Source organism: Chelonoidis abingdonii, chromosome 2, assembly GCF_003597395.2.
Source record: "Chelonoidis abingdonii isolate Lonesome George chromosome 2, CheloAbing_2.0, whole genome shotgun sequence".
NCBI classification, from domain to species: domain Eukaryota; kingdom Metazoa; phylum Chordata; order Testudines; family Testudinidae; genus Chelonoidis; species Chelonoidis abingdonii.
In genome coordinates, this window is record NC_133770.1 from 222,321,284 (window position 1) to 222,339,364 (window position 18,081).

At 40.1% G+C, this 18,081-nt stretch overlaps 1 protein-coding gene across 1 annotated transcript in view; it reads left to right on the forward strand.

Annotated features, from left to right (window-relative positions):
• Window positions 1-15,964, forward strand: part of DSG2 (desmoglein 2) — a 51,467-nt gene extending 35,503 nt beyond the window's left edge. Inside the window, exons 9-15 of the mRNA XM_075062982.1 lie at window positions 763-1,022; window positions 1,509-1,651; window positions 3,538-3,765; window positions 5,353-5,583; window positions 6,389-6,513; window positions 10,645-11,016; window positions 12,293-15,964. Coding sequence (XP_074919083.1) covers window positions 763-1,022; window positions 1,509-1,651; window positions 3,538-3,765; window positions 5,353-5,583; window positions 6,389-6,513; window positions 10,645-11,016; window positions 12,293-13,369 — 2,436 coding nt within the window. The 3' untranslated portion in view covers window positions 13,370-15,964. The remainder of the gene's footprint in view (window positions 1-762; window positions 1,023-1,508; window positions 1,652-3,537; window positions 3,766-5,352; window positions 5,584-6,388; window positions 6,514-10,644; window positions 11,017-12,292) is intronic.
• Window positions 15,965-18,081: the final 2,117 nt, after the last annotated feature.

The window sequence follows — 18,081 nt, forward strand, 5'->3', positions numbered from 1 at the left end:
TGTACTTAATATGAAAACAAAGGAAACCATGTTTCCCTTCAGTTTAGGAGACCTGGGTCCCATTCTTGACTCTGCCATTGATTCTGTGTGTGACATCAGGTAAATCATTTAGAGCCTGATTTTGCAGGCTGCTGAGCATCCTCAGTTTCCCCTAAAGTCAACACGAGTTGAGGATGCTCAGTAACTCTCAGCATATCAGGTCTTTATATCTCTGTGCTTTGATTTCCCTTTCTTTAATTTGTGGGTAACAATGCTTAACTATGTTTATAAAGTGATTTAAGCCCTACAGATGAAAAGCACTTTCAGTGCTAAATATGATAATGATTAGAGGGCAAAAGCTAGAATATACGACAGCTAGTATGGAACGGATGCATTCTACCTCCTTTTTCCAGTTGTGATGCATGGAGTGAGAGTCCATCCCCAAGGCCAGAAGATAGTGTTCTCTCCAAAGTCAGCGACCTGAAGCTATTACTTTGAATTTATCCATATAAATGACAAGATATTGTGTCCTTATGCTGTATACTATTTGATATACATGACATTATATATTAAAAGAAGACTTGACAAGTTTAAATAACACTTATTTTTTTCTGGTACTGTCAATCAGGCATCTTTAGCTAGCCTTAAGCCATTCCTTATTTTCTTTGCTGAAAAAAAAAAAAAAAGTTTTTAAAGATTGAACTTTTAAACATTATTTGGATGTCAAATTCTGTGTTTATTTTTTGAGTGATGTTTCAGTTTTTGTGTGTGTGCTTATTGCAGGAGATCAATTATGAGGAAATGCAAAGCATGAACTTGAGTGTTGTCGTTACAAATAAAGCAGCATTTCACAAATCAATTAGTAATACCTACAAAGTAAAACCAGTTCCAGTCACAATTAAGGTGAAAAATGTGCTAGAGGGCCCTATATTCAAACCCCACACAATGGTGATAAAGACAACTGAGACTATGATGATAAACCAGATTATTGGGAGATATCAAGCCTATGATGAAGACACTTCAAAAGTAGCAGAACATATCACGTAAGCGTCGTCTTTTTATTAATTAGCAACATTGCCATTTATAGAATGTCACATTAAATCTTTGTATCAAACAAACACTAAGTTGACATTATTTCATAGTCATGCTGTTTGATAGACGTGTCTAATTATTACCATATAAATGAGATGGGTATTCTTTAGGGTTTTATATCGAATGTATGGACTTTTTATTTTTTAAATAATTTGCTTTTGTGTTAGTTCTTATGATGAAAAGTGCATCTCCCTACAGAAACAGTCTGTACTGATGCATCCATTTAGTAAATCTACAAGTATACCAATGCATGCTACTTTTAGTTTCAGACAGTGGACTGAGCTTTAGGATGAAACCTGTAGAAATCCCATGAAAATGGAGATACAGTGGTGTAGAGCAAATATTTGATGTGTGTGTATGTTGCAAAGCAGCTTCAACTTCAGCCCCCATGGTTGTCTTGCTCATTATAATTTGATTTTTTTTTAAATTTCTAACAGATATGTAAAAAAAAATGATAAAGATAATTGGATCATGATCAATTCTACTACAGCTGAAATCAGGCTAATAAAAATACCTGATTATGAGTCATCTTATGTAATTAATGGTACCTACAATGTCACCATTCTGGCCATAAGTAACGGTAAGTTGTGAGGCATTAGGTTTCATGTCATATGCATTCATAAGCCTTTCTTTACAAACATTCTCTATTGCTGAGGCCTGAACCTAATGTTGCACTGCAAGAGAGCAGTCTTACCTTCTGATCAGTACCCTTTTAGGGCTAAATATAACAGCTTTCTGTTGATGAGCACTCCCATCAAAATGAAAGCAAGGGCTCACCAACATAAGCTGTATAGTCTAATCCTTAACAGTGTAAAAGTCAGGTTCTCTAGCATAAGCAGGCAGGGCTTCTTTGGCTGCAATGTCTATGTATATTATGGTCACATCCTTGTTCAGTTTGAAGTCCTTATGCATTCTGGAAATGTATCTGAAAGAAGTTTTTGCTGTCATTTTTAAAACCACATATAAATATAAAAAGGTTTCTAAATTCTGTATATTGTTTTATTTCAAAATTTTGATTGTTTCCTTTTTGTAGCTGTTTTGCGAGATGATTAGATTAACGCGTGAGATTCCCACCCCACTCTGATCCTGTATGCTAGGTAAAAGCTAGGAGCAGCGAAAAGGAGCTCAGAAAGTCACAGTTTCAACTGGGGAGAATTCTCCTGGCACAAAAACTGTGGAAGACCCCCTTGCAAGTACTAGCCTGAGGTGGGGGTGGGGCCACAGCACATACCACTGCAAAAATTTTACACCTGTATACAGCCAGGGACAGGTTGCCATAACACAGATTGTTCCCCAAGGCTGTTTAAATTATGCTGGGGGCTGAAGTATAGAAGTGGCTTAAAGCCAAATAACACTTCCTCCCACTGGGCTGCAAGTTATGGGCTGTGCCTCTGAAAGATGTGACTAACCACAAATGATAGCGTGATTGTAGCACAGGCAGGCCATACCTGCACCAGTTTTTAATCTAGCTAGCTCAGATAACAATAGCAGCGAAGATATGGCAGTATGAATATAAATAGTAATATATGGAGATATACCTATTTCGTAGAACTGGAAGGGACCCAGAAGGATCATCACGTCTAGCCCCCTGCCTTCACTAGCAGGACCAAGTACTGATTTTGCCCCAGATCCCTAAGTGGCCCCCTCAAGGAATGAGCTCACAACCCTGAGTTTAGCAGGCCAATGCTCAAACACTGAGCTCAGGCCAGCAACAGAAGTACCTAACCAGGCAGGCTTCTTTTGGGGAGACTATCCCATGCCAATGCTCATGCCACCACATCCTCACTACCACTGTTACCTGTGCCCACTAGATTGAAGATAGCGGAGGCATGCCTACTGGGCTGCATTCATACTTTCATTTGCATCTCAGAATCTGACCTCAAGGCTTTGTTGACAGTGTAGAATTTGGTTTTTAGTCTGGTTGTTTGTTTGTTTTGTTTTTGAATCAGTCTCTTAATCCTAAACTCTTTTTGCTTAGGGGCTATTACCCATTTATTGATAGGACTACATTGCAAGAAATGTTTGTGTCCAGAACAGGCTTAATTGAAATACTGCTTGTCAAAATGGAAGTGTTGAAATCTCTCAGTAATATGAGTAGAAGATTTGAAAAATCTCAGTAGTCCTATGCTGTTTGAATACAATGCAAAAAGAACTCTCAGCTACATGGTCTTTCTCATTTGTTGTTTGTAATGGTACTTTTGAACTATAGTTCTGTTTTACTTAGTTTTTAAAATGTATTATATTCAATAAGTACAACCTTGCAGATATTTCTGTAAATATTAAGAGTTAAATCTTGACCCCATTAAAATCAAAGGCAAAACTACCTTTGGCTTCAATAGAAACAGGATCGGATCCTAAATTAATATTACTGCTTTTTATAATCCTGGAAAAAGTATGAAATATTTTTTAAAAGCAAAATTTTTTGCACACACAAAAGAATTTAAGCTTTCATGTTTATATTTGCAGATTATTCTAAGAAAACAGCCACTGGTACCATTGTAATTCAGGTTACGGATACCAATGATAATTGTCCAATCATTGTGACTCCAGTACAGACAGTGTGTTCAAATGCAAAGTTCTTCAGTTTTACAGCTAATGATCGAGATGCTTATCCAAATAGTGCTCCCTTCACTTTTACTGTCATTGATGAGCCTGAAGGGATGGCAAAGAAATGGGTAATTGGAGACACAAATGGTAAGAAAGAATCAATTCTGGCATATAATAAGCATTTTTGTAAAATAATTTTCAGTTCTTTACAGTACTGCATTTATGTCACATTTTGTTAACTCTGGTCAGATCAGAATCTTAGGGCTTGATCCAGCCAAAAAGGATGTGAACATCTGCTGTGCCACACCAGGAGAAGCATCAAGAGTTTGAAGTTTGTCTCCTCCCTCCTTCGTTTCTAATGGCCATAGAATACAGAATTATGTATTTTGGAGTTGAAATGGTTCTGTGTAACCTGACCACCTGTGTATTGTAATTGGGCTCTTGCGAATGATGTTGGGACTAAGACCCCTTCTCTCCCCCTGTCCCAACAGCATTCAGGTGACGGATGTTCCTCTCTGTGTGACTGAATTTGCAGCCATATAGCTGCAGTCAGCTGCAGGGGTCACATTCCTGAATGGCAGTTCAGTTCAGGAGCTGAGCTATGGAGAAATAGGAAATTGCCATGCACCCTGCACATCAACTAGATCCTTAATCAGTAATCCAAGATACTCCAGTACTTTAGGAGAAGGAAGAGGACCCTCACAACAATGTCCTCCTGGGTGGGGAGTCTTACACTGCAAGAATATATTTGCAATATGAAGTCATGTCTATACTTGGATTTGGGTGAGGCAGGAGCTCCCCCATTCACAGTCTATTTTCTTTAATCACATCACAATGTGATGAGCAAGGCAGCCTCCCAGTGCACACTGCCACACCCAAATACCTGTGCAGGTACTTGGAAGAAGTGCTCCAAGTAAATCAAAGAGCTCTTTTGCTCAGCTGCTGATCCACCACTTCCTAGGCAGCTCTACAATTCACCATTACAAAGCTTTGCCAGAGGGCTGCCACAGCAGAGGAACACCTCTCCAGAACAGATTAGCTTGCTTGCTGCCTAACTAGCATTTACAACCTTCACAGTTGCTGCAGCCCAGATAGTGGCAGCTAAATTGTTTTGGATGGTATGTTAAACATGTCTGCATTATCCAGAATCAGCCCCACAGTGCCCAGCCCAAATAATACACGATCTCCATGAGGGCCTGGCTGGGGAGGAATCCTCCAAGCACTTGTGCTCACATGTAATCAGGGAATGAGGGAGAATCCTTTGATTCCCGTACTCATTTCAAAAAATCAATGCACACAGACATGTTGCAGAGCTGTTCTTCATTATACCTATAGGGATATTCCTAGGAACCTGCTCCCACCTTCTCAGCACAATTGCAGTGTTTCCATTATATCAGGGCCCTTCTTACCTTCTGAAAGTGAGAGAGAACTAGACAACTGTAACTTGTCACAAAGACAAATGGTATTTTGGGGGTTCACACAGACAATTCAACTTTTAACAAGGCTTTTTCACAGTCTGTAGAAATGAGAAATAAACATTGGTTATATTTTGCCAGTGTGTGAACTAAATGATGAAAATAGCAATTGGTTGTGTATTGAAGTCAATTCTGTTGCATTGGTAGAATTCTTTTTTGTTTTTCTTTAGTAAGAGACAGTGATTTCTAACTTTCTCTCTACCCAGTTCTTGTTTCACTGATTATGTTTTTCCTTTACCTCGATCCTATCCCTACAAAGCAACAACCATGCAGCTGTTACTACCACAAGATGTAAAGCCCAGCACAAATCAAGTTCAAATTTTAGTGAAAGATATGCAAGGTTTAAGCTGTGCTGAAAAGCAGATCCTTACATTGACAGTTTGTACGTGTGTGAATGGGGGTTCCTGCCAAGACAGACTAATCAACTCTTCAGTTGGGCTAGGAGCTGGAGCAATTGCACTAATTATCTTAGCAATTTTATTGTTGCTACGTAAGTAACCGTTTTATGTTATTTCTTAAGCACTGCATGTTCTATGCAATACAAGATACCAAAGAAGAAATGGTCCCTACCATTGACTTTCAGTGGGGCCAGGATTTCACCCTGGAAGTATTAGAACTAGTATGTGGGAACAGGAAACTGTTTCAGTCTTTCCAGTGGCTTTTAAACAAACAATTAACATTTGCTTATGCTACACTAAAGCATAGATGATAAAGCATTGAGAAATCCTTTTGGTTTTTCTTAGGGCTCCTCTTACGGTCCAATGAATCACCACCATGCCCTTCCCATTCCCTTCAGATAATGTCACCATGGCTGTCCCTCTACACTACTCTGGCCCATCTTCAGAGTGTCAGCTCTGTTTCCTTACTCCAGTAACCAGCTGAAAACACAGGCCAACTGGGGTGGAATCCTCTACTTTGGGATTGGCAAGATGTTGTGTATAGTGAGTCAGCTATTTATAGCAAAAAAACAAAACAAAACAAGGAGGTGAACTTAATGGTATTTATGGCTCAGCGTGGCATGGTGGTGACTTTAGTGGGACTACTTATATATACATAGTTAAGCAAATGCATGAGTATTTGCGAAATCAGAGCCATAGTACACATTCATTATCTATTGACCATAACTAAATAAACTCTGCATTATATTCCTGAATTTCTAGAAAACTTGCACCTACCCTGTGTGCATGCTCACATAGTCCAGATGTTTATTACCTAATTTAACTACAGACAGTTACCTAAACATGATTTGAGCTCTAGTTATCAGACACTTAATGATGCATTGTGTTTTCCTACAGTTGTGCCACTCTTACTGCTGTTTTGCAATTGTGGATCAGGTGCTAAAGGATTCACAGCAATACCTGACAGTAGTGAAGAGATGTTACGTAAATGGAACAGTGAAGGGGCAGCACCTGAAGACAAGGCAAGTGCACCTTAGCCCAATATCATCTTTGTTTTCTTTTAACTATTTCAATTTCTCACTTGGTGTCAGTTTTAGATTGTGGGTTGAGATTTCAAAGCAGTGCAGGAGATTTAGCCACACGTTAAAATTAATTAATTAAAAATATATGTGTGGCTAAATTCCATACACCATTCTAGAAATATCAACCAAAGTGTCTAAATTGCAAAGGAAAAGAAGAGTGAAATAATCAAGCAAATAGTGATTCTCACAGTTCACGACAATTGCACCTGTATTCCTTCGCGTGGTCCATCAATGGCACCTGTTCTTGGGCTTATGGCTCCCTATCCGTCACGTCTCCTGGGTGCTGTGTCTCCCGCCCTCCCTCCTAACAGAGTTTTTTCCAAGCTGCATAGTTTCCTGCCTACACTGTGAGTTCTCCAGCAAGTCAGACTGCCTAACAGGATTGTGTCCATCTTTTGCTTTCTCCCCAAAGGCTATGACCAGTTGCAAGGGCCCAGTTATAAGTTACCACAAGCTTTTCCTAAGCATGCACGTATATTCTTAAGGTGAAAACATTCCAGGTTCTTTTATTGTTTTTACTAATAAGTTTACCAGAGTTCACCATCCCCTCTCCCCAACAGCATCCAGTAGTTAGCCAGGGGTGAAAGTAATTTACAGGACTTACCGGTAGTGCTGGGAGTCCTGAGGGGGGCGTGGCCTCATCCGGAAAAGGCGTGGCCTATCAAGATTAAAGGCCCTGGGACACCAACTGTGGCTGGGAGACCAGGGCCTTTAAATCAACCAGGGGCTCCCACCTGAAGAGGTGGCTGGGAGCCCTCCCGGGGCTAAGGGCAGAATTCAAAAAGGGCCCGCGGCTCCAGCTGCCGGGGGGACCCCAAGCTTTGCGGGGTTGGGCAGGGATTTAAAGGGCCAGAGCTCCTGCTGCTGAGGGGAGCTCTGAGCCTTAAATCCCAGCCACTGCCGGGATCAAGGGCTCTGGGCTGCCCGCAGCCATGGGCAGCTCTGAGCCGTTTAAATCCCAGCCACGGCCGGGATTCAAAGGGTCCGGGCTGCCCGCACCCGCAGGAGGCTTTGAGCTCTTTTAATCCGGCCCCCCGGCCGCGCCTGCAGCCCCATATGGCATGCTTGGAGAAGAGGCGCCGGTCAATGAATGTTCAAAGGTGTCCCTGTGAGGCTTGCAGGACCGGACCAGCTTACTTCACCTCTGGTAGTAACTCTGTAAAAGTCACTCCTTCAATGCCTTCACAATGATTGGGCACCCTTGTCATAGTTTCCTACTTAGATCTGAACCTTAGAGTTCAGAAAACAGATGCAGCTAAATCCTCTTAAGCTTAATTACCAGCTTAGATCTGATAGCGCTGCTGCTAGCCAGATTCCAGTGTCTGGCGCACTCTGGTCTCCCCAAACCTTCCCTGTGGGGACCCCAAGACTCAGATCCCCGAGTCTTACAACAAAGGGAAATAACCCACTTCCTTTCCCCCTCTTTACCTTCCTCCCAGAACTTCCGCCCACTGGGTACACTAGAGATACCGTTTTCAAGTCCTTGAAATGACAAACACAGAGAGATCAAGTTTCTTTCACCCTCAGTCAGAGTCCCTGCAAAGGTAAGCTTTGCAACTCTGACACAAAGAGATTTTCCCTTCCCCCCTGTTTCCTTCCTCCCCACCAATTCCCTGGTGAGTTCTAACTAGGAAAAAATCCAACAGATCTTAAAAAGAAAGCTTTATATAAAAAGAAAGAAAAAGACATAACAATGGTCTCTGTATCAAGGTGACAATAACAGGATCAATTGCTTAAAAGAAAAATGAATAAACAGCCTTATCCAAAAAGAAATACAATTTAAAACATTCCAGCAAACTACACACATGTAAATACAAAACAATATAAAAACTTATTGTCTTCTACCTTTGTACTTACACTTGGAAACAGAAGATTAGAAACCTTGGAGAGAGACAGTTCACTCTCAGAGCCAAGAGCAACAGAAGGGAAAAAAAACCACACCCAGAAATTCCCTCCCTGAGCTTTGAAAAAATCCAGTTTCCTGATTGGTCCTCTGGTCAGGTGTTTGGTTACCCCTTTGCAGGTGAAATAGACATTAACCCTTAGCTATCTGTTTATGACAGCCCTCTCCCTCCTACCTGACCACCTTGGACAAAGGTCATGTCTGTTTGCTGGACCAGAAGGAAGGTCCTGAGAGGCTATTTATTCAAAAGCCCTTTCTTTGTTGGCTTTTGGGGAATCCAGTTTGAACCAGTATATGTGAGCCTTTGCAGATGTTGGTACTTCTAGGGAGGTGTTACAACCTGAGTGAATGTGCCAAATCATCCCTCACTGTTCTTTATTCCTGGAAGAGCTGTGATCAGCCTGTCCCATGGAACTACATACAATCCTGGGCCCACAATGACAGCCGTGGGAGATTTAAATTTATGTATTGCAGGATATTGCTACATCTGCCATGATGATACTATTTTTCTGAGTGGAAAGTGAGGAAGGGGAGTGTGAGAGAAATACTGGTGCGTCCAGTACCTGAACCACCAAAGAGTTTAAATATTTGCATTCACAAGGGAAGAACTGTCAGTTCCAATCAGTGGATGTATTAATTCAGCAGAAAAATGATGGAATGGAAAGCCTCTTAATTTAAAGTCTGAGGGCTGTATCCCAAGTAAGTGCCCAGTGCTCCCTTTCAGTGAGGTATGGAGGAGAGCAAATATGATTTAACTAGATCAGAAATGGCTGCAAGAAGAAGAAACTGAAGAGAATGGTGAATACTTGGCATGCTGTCTGCCCCACAAAGCCCTAGTGTGTCTACTGCATAAGTGTGAGGCTCAGGTGGGGTCTGTGCAGGACGGCTGAGTAATTACTAACATTGGCATCCTCTCTCCTGACTCTGGTAAATATCCAAGTGGAATCAGTGGGGCATTAGCTTTTCCTTAGAGCCTGCATTCCCCTTGGAAAAGCTTCTGGTGAAAGAGAAAGTGGCAATATGGCCAAGCTGCCATGAGAGAGAAGAAGGGCAGGCAGCATCACAGAAGGGCCAGCAGACCCTGCAGAGGCTCTAGGATCTGAGGGTTTAGAGTGTGGCATCATAAGATCATATACCTTTCTCACTGAAAGGAGCTGTCAGAAACAGATAGTTAAGGGTTAATGCTTCTTTTATCTGTAAAGGGTTAAGAAGTTCACCTAGCCTAGCCAACACCTGACCAGAGGGACCAATGGGGGAACAAGATGTTTCAAAAGGCAGGAGAGAAGTTTCCTTTGTTTACTTAGTTTTCAGTTTTCAGCCGGAGTGTAAAAGATCAAGGAACTAGCCTCTTATCAGAGTAGTTAAGTTTTATAACCTGTCTTGTGCAATTAGAGGAAGAATAAAATTGGGTATTTGGGTATTTTCATTGGTGTAATTAAGTTTTTGCCCAGGGGAACATTCTCTGTGTTTTGAATCTGTTGTCTGTGAGAGTAGCTGGTATGCTAATCTCTCCCAGAGGGTTTTCTTTTACCTTTCTTTTCTTTAATTAAAAGCCTTTTTTTTAAATAACCTAATTGATTTTTCCTTGTTTTTAGATCCAAGGGGGTTGGATCTGGATCCACCAGGAGTTGGTGGGAGAAAGGAGGGGGGATGGCTAATTTCTCCTTGTTTTAAGATCCAAGGGGTTCGGATCTGTATTCACCAGGAAATTGGTGAAGTGTCTCAAGGCTACCCAAGGAAGGGAGTGCTTGGGAGTGGTGGCAGCCAGACCAGATCTAAGCTGTTAATTGAGCTTAGAGCTTCTCATGCAGGTCCCCCACATCTGTACCCTAAAGTTCAGAGTGGGGAAGGAACCCTGACAGGAGCATTTGGAAAAATTTTGCCAGGTGAACTCACTGGAGTAACCTGATTTTTCTTACTTGCCCTCTCATTGGTTTTAACAGGGGATGATACGTCGCCCTAAAATGGCTTTTGTGACTTGACTACACAATCATAAAGACTGCACCCTTTTCCAGGGCACACTTTGCCCTTTGTAACAGCACATCTAACACCAAATCAAACAATCATGACAACCACCTTCCTCCTGGACTCCACTCAGCCCAACTGCTTAGAGAATTCCACATGCAGCACAGAGCACGTTTCATGTTGTATTTTAATTGTTGTTTTAGGCAATGCTAACCCTCATCGCTCCCACTGCGCTGGACAACTCAGCAGCAAATGTGCGCAGTGGAGCAGCAGCGGCAATGGGTTCAGAGGCAGCTGCTACAGGAGGAGGCAGTTCTCAGTCCCATATTGAAAGACGCTATGGTAATGCTAACATGAGCAATGGCAGATGGGAAGAACAAAGACATCTTTTTTCTGGTGCAAAATATGGAGCCATGACAGCTGGGGGGGCCATGGCAACTGGGGGGGCCATGGCAGCCGGCGGGGCCATGACAGTGGGAGCTGGAACGACCATGATGATGGGAGCTGGACGGGCCAGAACGACAGGACCTGAAGTGGGCATAGATGAAGAATTTTTGAGAGACTACTTCAATGAGGTAAGAGTCCTGCTTGATAATATCAATATATTAATGTTTTTTGTTTTTTTAAAATAAGTAAATCTTATGGAAACAAGTTGTTAAAGGCCATTAATTCTGTTTCAAATCTAAAAATATTTTATCAGGATTGCTTTATGAAATAAAATTTGTTTTAAAAGAAAAATTGTCTTCACAATCTGCCATGTTTTCCTTATGCCCAATCCGGCAAAAGACATAACCATGTGCCTAGCTTTATTTTGGCTTCAATAGGATGATTCCCATGAGTAAAGTTACACACATTAAGTCTTCGCAGGATCAGGGCTTTAGTGTTACACAAATGCTACACATTTAAAACAGAATGCACTGTTTTCCAGTTCCAGCTATTACACCTTGTATGAACTGAATGATTTGAATACATCATAGAAATTATTGATGAAAAGCACCAATTAAGTTTTCTAACCCATCTCCAAAAGAATGAAGGGATACATTTTTGGGGAGATGAGGGAAGGAAAAGCATAAATGGACCCCGTTGTAATAATAGTGATTTGCTCCAAAAAAAGTAAAATATTTTTAAGGGTACTGTCAATTTTAAATCACTCTCTAGTGAGTGCAAACTGGTGTTAGTTACAGTCTCTGAATCTTGCTGATAATTTTAGGGGATTTAGTCAAATTTTTCCTATTTGCTTTGCATTTTTTTTTCTCCACACCATCAGTTGCTGTGTGAAATATTCACTTACAAAGAAGAATCAGCAAACTGACTGACACCAACTGCTGCCATCTACACGAACTGAAAGACAGAAATCTTTTTTCTGTTGGCTTTCAGTTATAGTATGTTGAGGGTAAGTCTGTACTACAAGATAGGGCTATGATTCCCCTGCTCATGCATACATACTTGTACTAGCTCTCCCCAAGGTCGGATGAAAATAAATAGCAGCATAGCCGGGATTGCATGGGTAGCAGCAATGGAGGCAAGTATAAACCCGCCAGTTTCAGGCGTGTTTGTAATCAGTACAGCTTGTGGCTCTGCTATCGCCACCTTTGCTACCATGGCTACACTGCGATTTATACTCCTCCTAAAACACTGAGAGCTAGTGCAAATATGTATATGTTAGCAGGGCAATCACACCCCTAGCTCATAGTTTAGACGTGGCCTTAGATGTTACTTATAACAATAGTGAGTAAAAAATGTTCCAACAAAAATGCAGTTGTTTTTTTTTTAAAAGTTGGTAATGACCCTTTAAAGTTTTGAAACAACATTTGTTAAACAGTTTGTTTGCTTTTGTTTCCTCTATTTTAGAAAGCTGATACTTTTGCTGACGAAGATGAAGCTCAACTAGCAAAAGACTGTCTCTTGCTTTACTGTCAGGAAGAAGTAGGCTCCTCACATGGTTCCATTGGCTGCTGCAGCTTTATTGAAGATGACTTGGATGACCATTTTCTGGATGATTTAGGAGATAAATTTAAGACCCTAGCAGATATCTGTCTGGGCAAACATGCAGAAGTAGAAGTCAGCCAATGTAGTTCCCATGTGTTGAAAGACAGGAATGCTAGTCCAACCATGAATGAGTCAAGTTTGTGTCTTAATGATGCATTGCCACAGTTCTTAGATCAGCAAAATGCTTTCAGTTCAGAACATACCTATTCTTTAGGCACCAGCTTCCAACCACCCAAGCCTGTGCATAGAGTAAATGGCATAGGTTCAGAAACTATGACACGAGAGGTGGTCACTGAAACATCCTATGCCTCTAGGCCTGGCCTGCAACAAGCTAGACCTCTTGTTGATCCCTTGGCTAACAGCAATGTTATAGTGACAGAAACATCCTCTGTTGCTGGCCCCACCGTGCGACCCACCACAGGTATTCTTGATCCGCAGTTCCTTGTAACAGAAAGAGTGCTCGCCCCAGCTTCTGGTTTGCAGGATATGTTAGAAATCCCTGACTTGCCAAATGGACATAATGTTAGGGTAACCGAAAGGCTGATTAGGTCAGATGACACTATGCCTGGAGTCTTAAAAGTTCATGACTTCCCTGATTCACAGTATGTTGTTGTGAGGGAGAGGGAGAGGCTGCTTGTACCTAGTTCAGATCTAAAGACCTCGCTAAGCATTCCCAATTTATCAGAAAGGCAGAATGTGGTGATAACTGAAAGAGTGGTTACACCCACCTCAGGGCTGCAGGCTAGTTACACAACTCCAGCTGAGGTTTTAGGGATGCAAAGCATAAGAGGGCAGACCACCATTTCTGGATCTGGAAGGCAGGAGCGTATACTAATCACAGACCCCCTCTCTAACCAAACAGGTTTGGAGGATTCTTCTACCATAAGTAAGTCTTCAAATATCAGAAAATACAGCACTGTACAGTATACTCGCTCATAAAATATATTTCTCTCAGACAGCTCTGCTAGACATCATTTGTATCTCTACCAGCAACACTGGCAACTTTTTAGTATCTCAAGATCTCAACTTTCTTGTGCTTTTAAAAATGGCATGAATTTTTTTACACTAGTTTCTGTAAATAAGAAGTATGACCAGGGAGAAAAGCAGCTGACTGTACAGTGTTTTATAGCAATGCTTTCAAGATGGACAATGAATAGGAATGTTTCCTTGTTTTTTCCTTCTACTACTGTATAGTTCATCATGTGTAAGATAATCCAGGAGAAGACTAAACCCATCACCCACATGCAGAAAATGATATAATTAGAAAGCCAGAAAAGTCTTGAAAAAAATTGTAATGACCAACAAAAAATGTTGTTAAACTAAATTTCTATGAACTGTTTGTCTCCTATGTTCTAACGTGTCTTGCAAGGAGCTCTGGAACTTAGTCATCAGTTTCATTCCCTCTCATCTAAAAGGGCCAGAAACAACTTTTCTCCACAGAGATGAGGGCTGTCTGTATATGCAATATACCAGGCTCCAGAGATTTACAAATGGAAGAATTTGTCAGAATTTCATAAATAATTTGAGTCAGATAATGATCTCTAGCTGTGAGGTGCACACTGCCTCAGAGCTAGGAAAACCTGTTCCTGAGAATGCACCCCAAAGAGAAGTAGGTTTGCTGGTGTTCAACACATGTTCCCCTCACATAGGAGGACCAGATCTTCCAACATCTAATCTGAATTTTGATTTCTGCCCCATCTTTTCGTTACATATTTACCTTTTTAAGGAACATTTTAATATCATAACCTTGAAAATAACTAAACTTGGAAAAGATAAAACTGTTTAACATTGAAAAATTAATTTCCATTAGGCAGGGATGGTGTCCCTAGCCTCTGTTTGCCAGAAGCTGAGAAGGGGTGATGGGATGGATCACTTGGTGATTACCTGTTCTGTTCATTCCCTCTGGGGCACCTGGCATTGGCCACTGTAGGAAGATAGGATACTGGGCTAGGTGGACCTTTGGTCTGACCCAATATGGCTGTTCTTGTGTTCTTATCTCTTCTCTGTGAATTTTGGTTATGGTTATGGTTTAATGCTTACATAATAAAATTAAAAGGAATTTTTTCCTGCACTGATTCCAGTCCAGGCACCAAGAAAAATGTGCCTTTATATATGAGAATTTGTGTTGCAATATTTCCTCAAGACTCCTAAATAATTTGTAGATCTTGTCTGTGAAGATCTTCTGTCTCTTTCCACACTGTGCCAAAATAAATGTGCCACACCGTAAGCCAAAATAAAAGTAAAATAGAGGAGCACGGTCCTTCTGAGAAGCCAAGCAGCCAAAATTGTTATGTTCCCAGAAATGCTGCTTATGGAACTCACAGGAGTGATAACCAGAAGCTGTGAAATCAGCCTTTCCTGTCATTCAAAGCAATGCTTGCACCTTGGCACATAGTTTGGAGAGTAAGTAGTAAAAAGCTGAGCTGTCTGCAGACCACTGAATACTGAAGAAAGTCAGTTACTTTTTGACATATTGTACCAGCTTTGATATAATGCACATAAGCATTTTAATCTTCCATATTTTTGCTTACTTTTATTGGTCATTAAATAACACATGAAGCAAACATAGCTCTCCCTCTTCTTTCCACCACTGTGAGCAGAGATGTAGGGCCAGAGATTCAGGCATATTTGAGATCACTTAGACATCTATAGGACCTGATTTGCAGATGCAATCAGATAAGTGACCTAAATCATGTTGTAAAATTACAGTCACAAAACTGGAGGTGCAGGTTAAAATTTGACATCAAGAGCCAGATCCTATTTCCACCGAAGTCAATGCTAAAATTCCTGATGACTATGCCGCTTCATGACTGGGGCCTTGCTTATATTTGATGAGAAATGAGGGAGCTCACTACAATTTTTACAGAACTTTCAGTTAGTCGTTTCATTTTTTTCTTGATATTTAACTATGGGGAAAAGGGAAACACATTTACTCGGAAAAAGGAGGGGAAAGTAATGTATATATGTATTCAGAATGTAAATATTTATTTTTATGAAATTTGGGAAAACCCAAGTGAATTTTGTTTAAAATCTAAGCTGGAAGGTGCTATGAATAGGAGAAGTCACCTTAATGGTTTTTGGAACAGTTAAGACACAGTAAAAATATAACAAGGGTTGATAATTACCGTTTAATTATGCACATGAAAGAGATGGGACTGGTTAAGTGAAGCAGATGTATAAGTATGTGAGGGACTGGGGCCTTCGACTGCAGAGACAGGACTTCAGTGGTTCTGATTATTACTTTCAGTTTCACTCTATTTCTAATCAAATTTTTTCCAATTGCATTGCTGTGTATTGCCATGTTATTTTCTGCCTGAAATTTTTTTAAACAGAGGTATGTTTGACATGGGGAAAAATACTAAGTGTGAAGAAAGCAATTTAAAACAGAATCTTGTATTATATTTAAATAGGGGGAAATATGAAAATGAGAACTATTGTCTTTTTTCAGCACGGGGTATGTAAGTATGTACCTAATTTAAGCACATGAATAGTTCCATATAAGTCAGTGAAAATACTCATGTGCTTGAATTTGGCACGTTTAAGTACTCGCTGAATTGGCGTCTATCTCTGGTTTTAGTTTTTAATGTATATAGCATAGACTTGTATTTCATTCCAAGCATGAATTTTGAATGGATAGCTGTTCTTTTTTCCTACATGTAGAGGAAATGGATTTATGCTGATTTTATATGTGGCCTTTTTTGCAGTGATTTCTATATTTTTATGGAACTTCAAATAAAGGAAGATGCTGATATTGTCTTTTTAATTATTTATTTAGTTTAAAATATAGCCACTCAGAACAAAAATAGTAACTTTTTATTAACCTGTTTTTTTGTTGTTGTTTTTTTAATTCCTTCAGTTTATAGTGATGAGCGCTGGGTTTTTCAAAGGAGGTGAAAGGTGGCCAGTGCCCAAGTCTCAATGGAACTCAATAGGAGCTGCGTGTCCTACTCAGATGCTTTGGAAAATCTCACTGTACCTTGTTGTTGTTAATATTTCTTAGCATTGATCCAGAGCCTGCTGAAGGCATCAGAATGCTGCATATTGACTTTCATGGGCTTTGACTCATAGCCATATAGCAGTTTTACATTTTCAGCACACTTCACAAACATCAACTTTTCATCACAACACCTGCTGAACTGGGCATTACCTCCCAGTTTACAGCTAGGGAAATTAAGGCATAAAGATCCTAATGCCTAGCATATGTGTCTGTATTATTCTGATTTGCAGCTAGTCATCAGTTTGTCAACAATCGTTGTACAGGATCTTGTGGCAAATGCTATGAATAGCTCATTTACTTTTAATTTAAAAAGAAACTTGTTTTTCACATTGATTTAGGCAATCAGAAATTAGGGATTAAAAAGGACTGCTGATATAACTAACTTCCAGAAGTTCACAATGACAACATCTAGCCAAAATTCTATCTTCCAGGGTTGTTTTTTTCCAGAGTTCTATGGGTAATTATTAACTCACTCCATTTTCTATTAAAGTTTATTGACTTTACATAACAAATGAACACTTGTCTGAAGTGCAGAAAAGCAGATATTCAGAGCTAAACAGTATTGAAAGACTGGTGGCTCACAAATTGAATCAAAGTTCTGTATAATCAGATAAAGATTTTTGCCACTTCTATATTGCATTTCATCCAAGGATCTCTTATTCACAAAGTTCAGATTGTTTTTCCAGTAATTAGCTTCAGTGCAGAGTATGTGATTTGCTTACCACTTCTGCTACTCTTTGAATGAGAGATATTTTAGTCAGCATTTTTATATAATCTCTGCAAACTCTAATGCAAGCAGAACATCTTCTAGATTTGACATTTTGATTCTGATAGATCTTTGTGTATCTGATTATACTGTGGGAAGAATTCACAAATCTAGATTAATGGAAACATGGTCAGTGTTCTGCCACTTGTTAACTCTGCATCTGGGACCACATACACATGTATCTTCATTCAAGATGTCTCATTCTGTCTTTGAAAGAACAAAACTAGACATCTTGTATTATATATAAAACTAACCAGATAGTTTTCAGAACACAATTATGTTGATAAAATATCAGTGTCAGGAGCTATAATCCAAATGATTGTTCAATGATTTAATTTTCTGGCCAATATTGACCAAGTACATCATATTTCACAAATGTAACAGGAAATCGACTCTAATACAGCAAATTAGCAGTGTGCACATAGCAATGCAAGAAGCTTGAATATACTGTGTTCAGATGGCAGACATCTTTAAGTAAATACTTTGTATTAGTTTACTACCACATGTTCAAAGAGAGCTCACACTTAGCACGTCAGGAGCTGACATCTTTCCTCCTCAAATGTCCTTTATCAATACTGAGATGTCTATTCCATCCTTGGTTTTTAGACTCACAACTTTGGTGTCATCAATAGCTCTCTTATCCATGCTGCTGTCTTTCTTCCCCAGTACTGACATTGTCACTAAATCCTTCTGGTTATCCCTGTCCAACATCTCCACAATCTATCCCTCTTTCTGTTTCCATTGCAAAAACTCAGATCTAGGCCCTGTTTATTTCTCTTGTTGGCTACTACAACCTACTCACTCTGATCTTGTTGCCTTCCTTCTTCAAGCCATTCAAAAATCAACTGCTTCACCTGCTTCTATTACTGGAAGATCATCATATCCTGC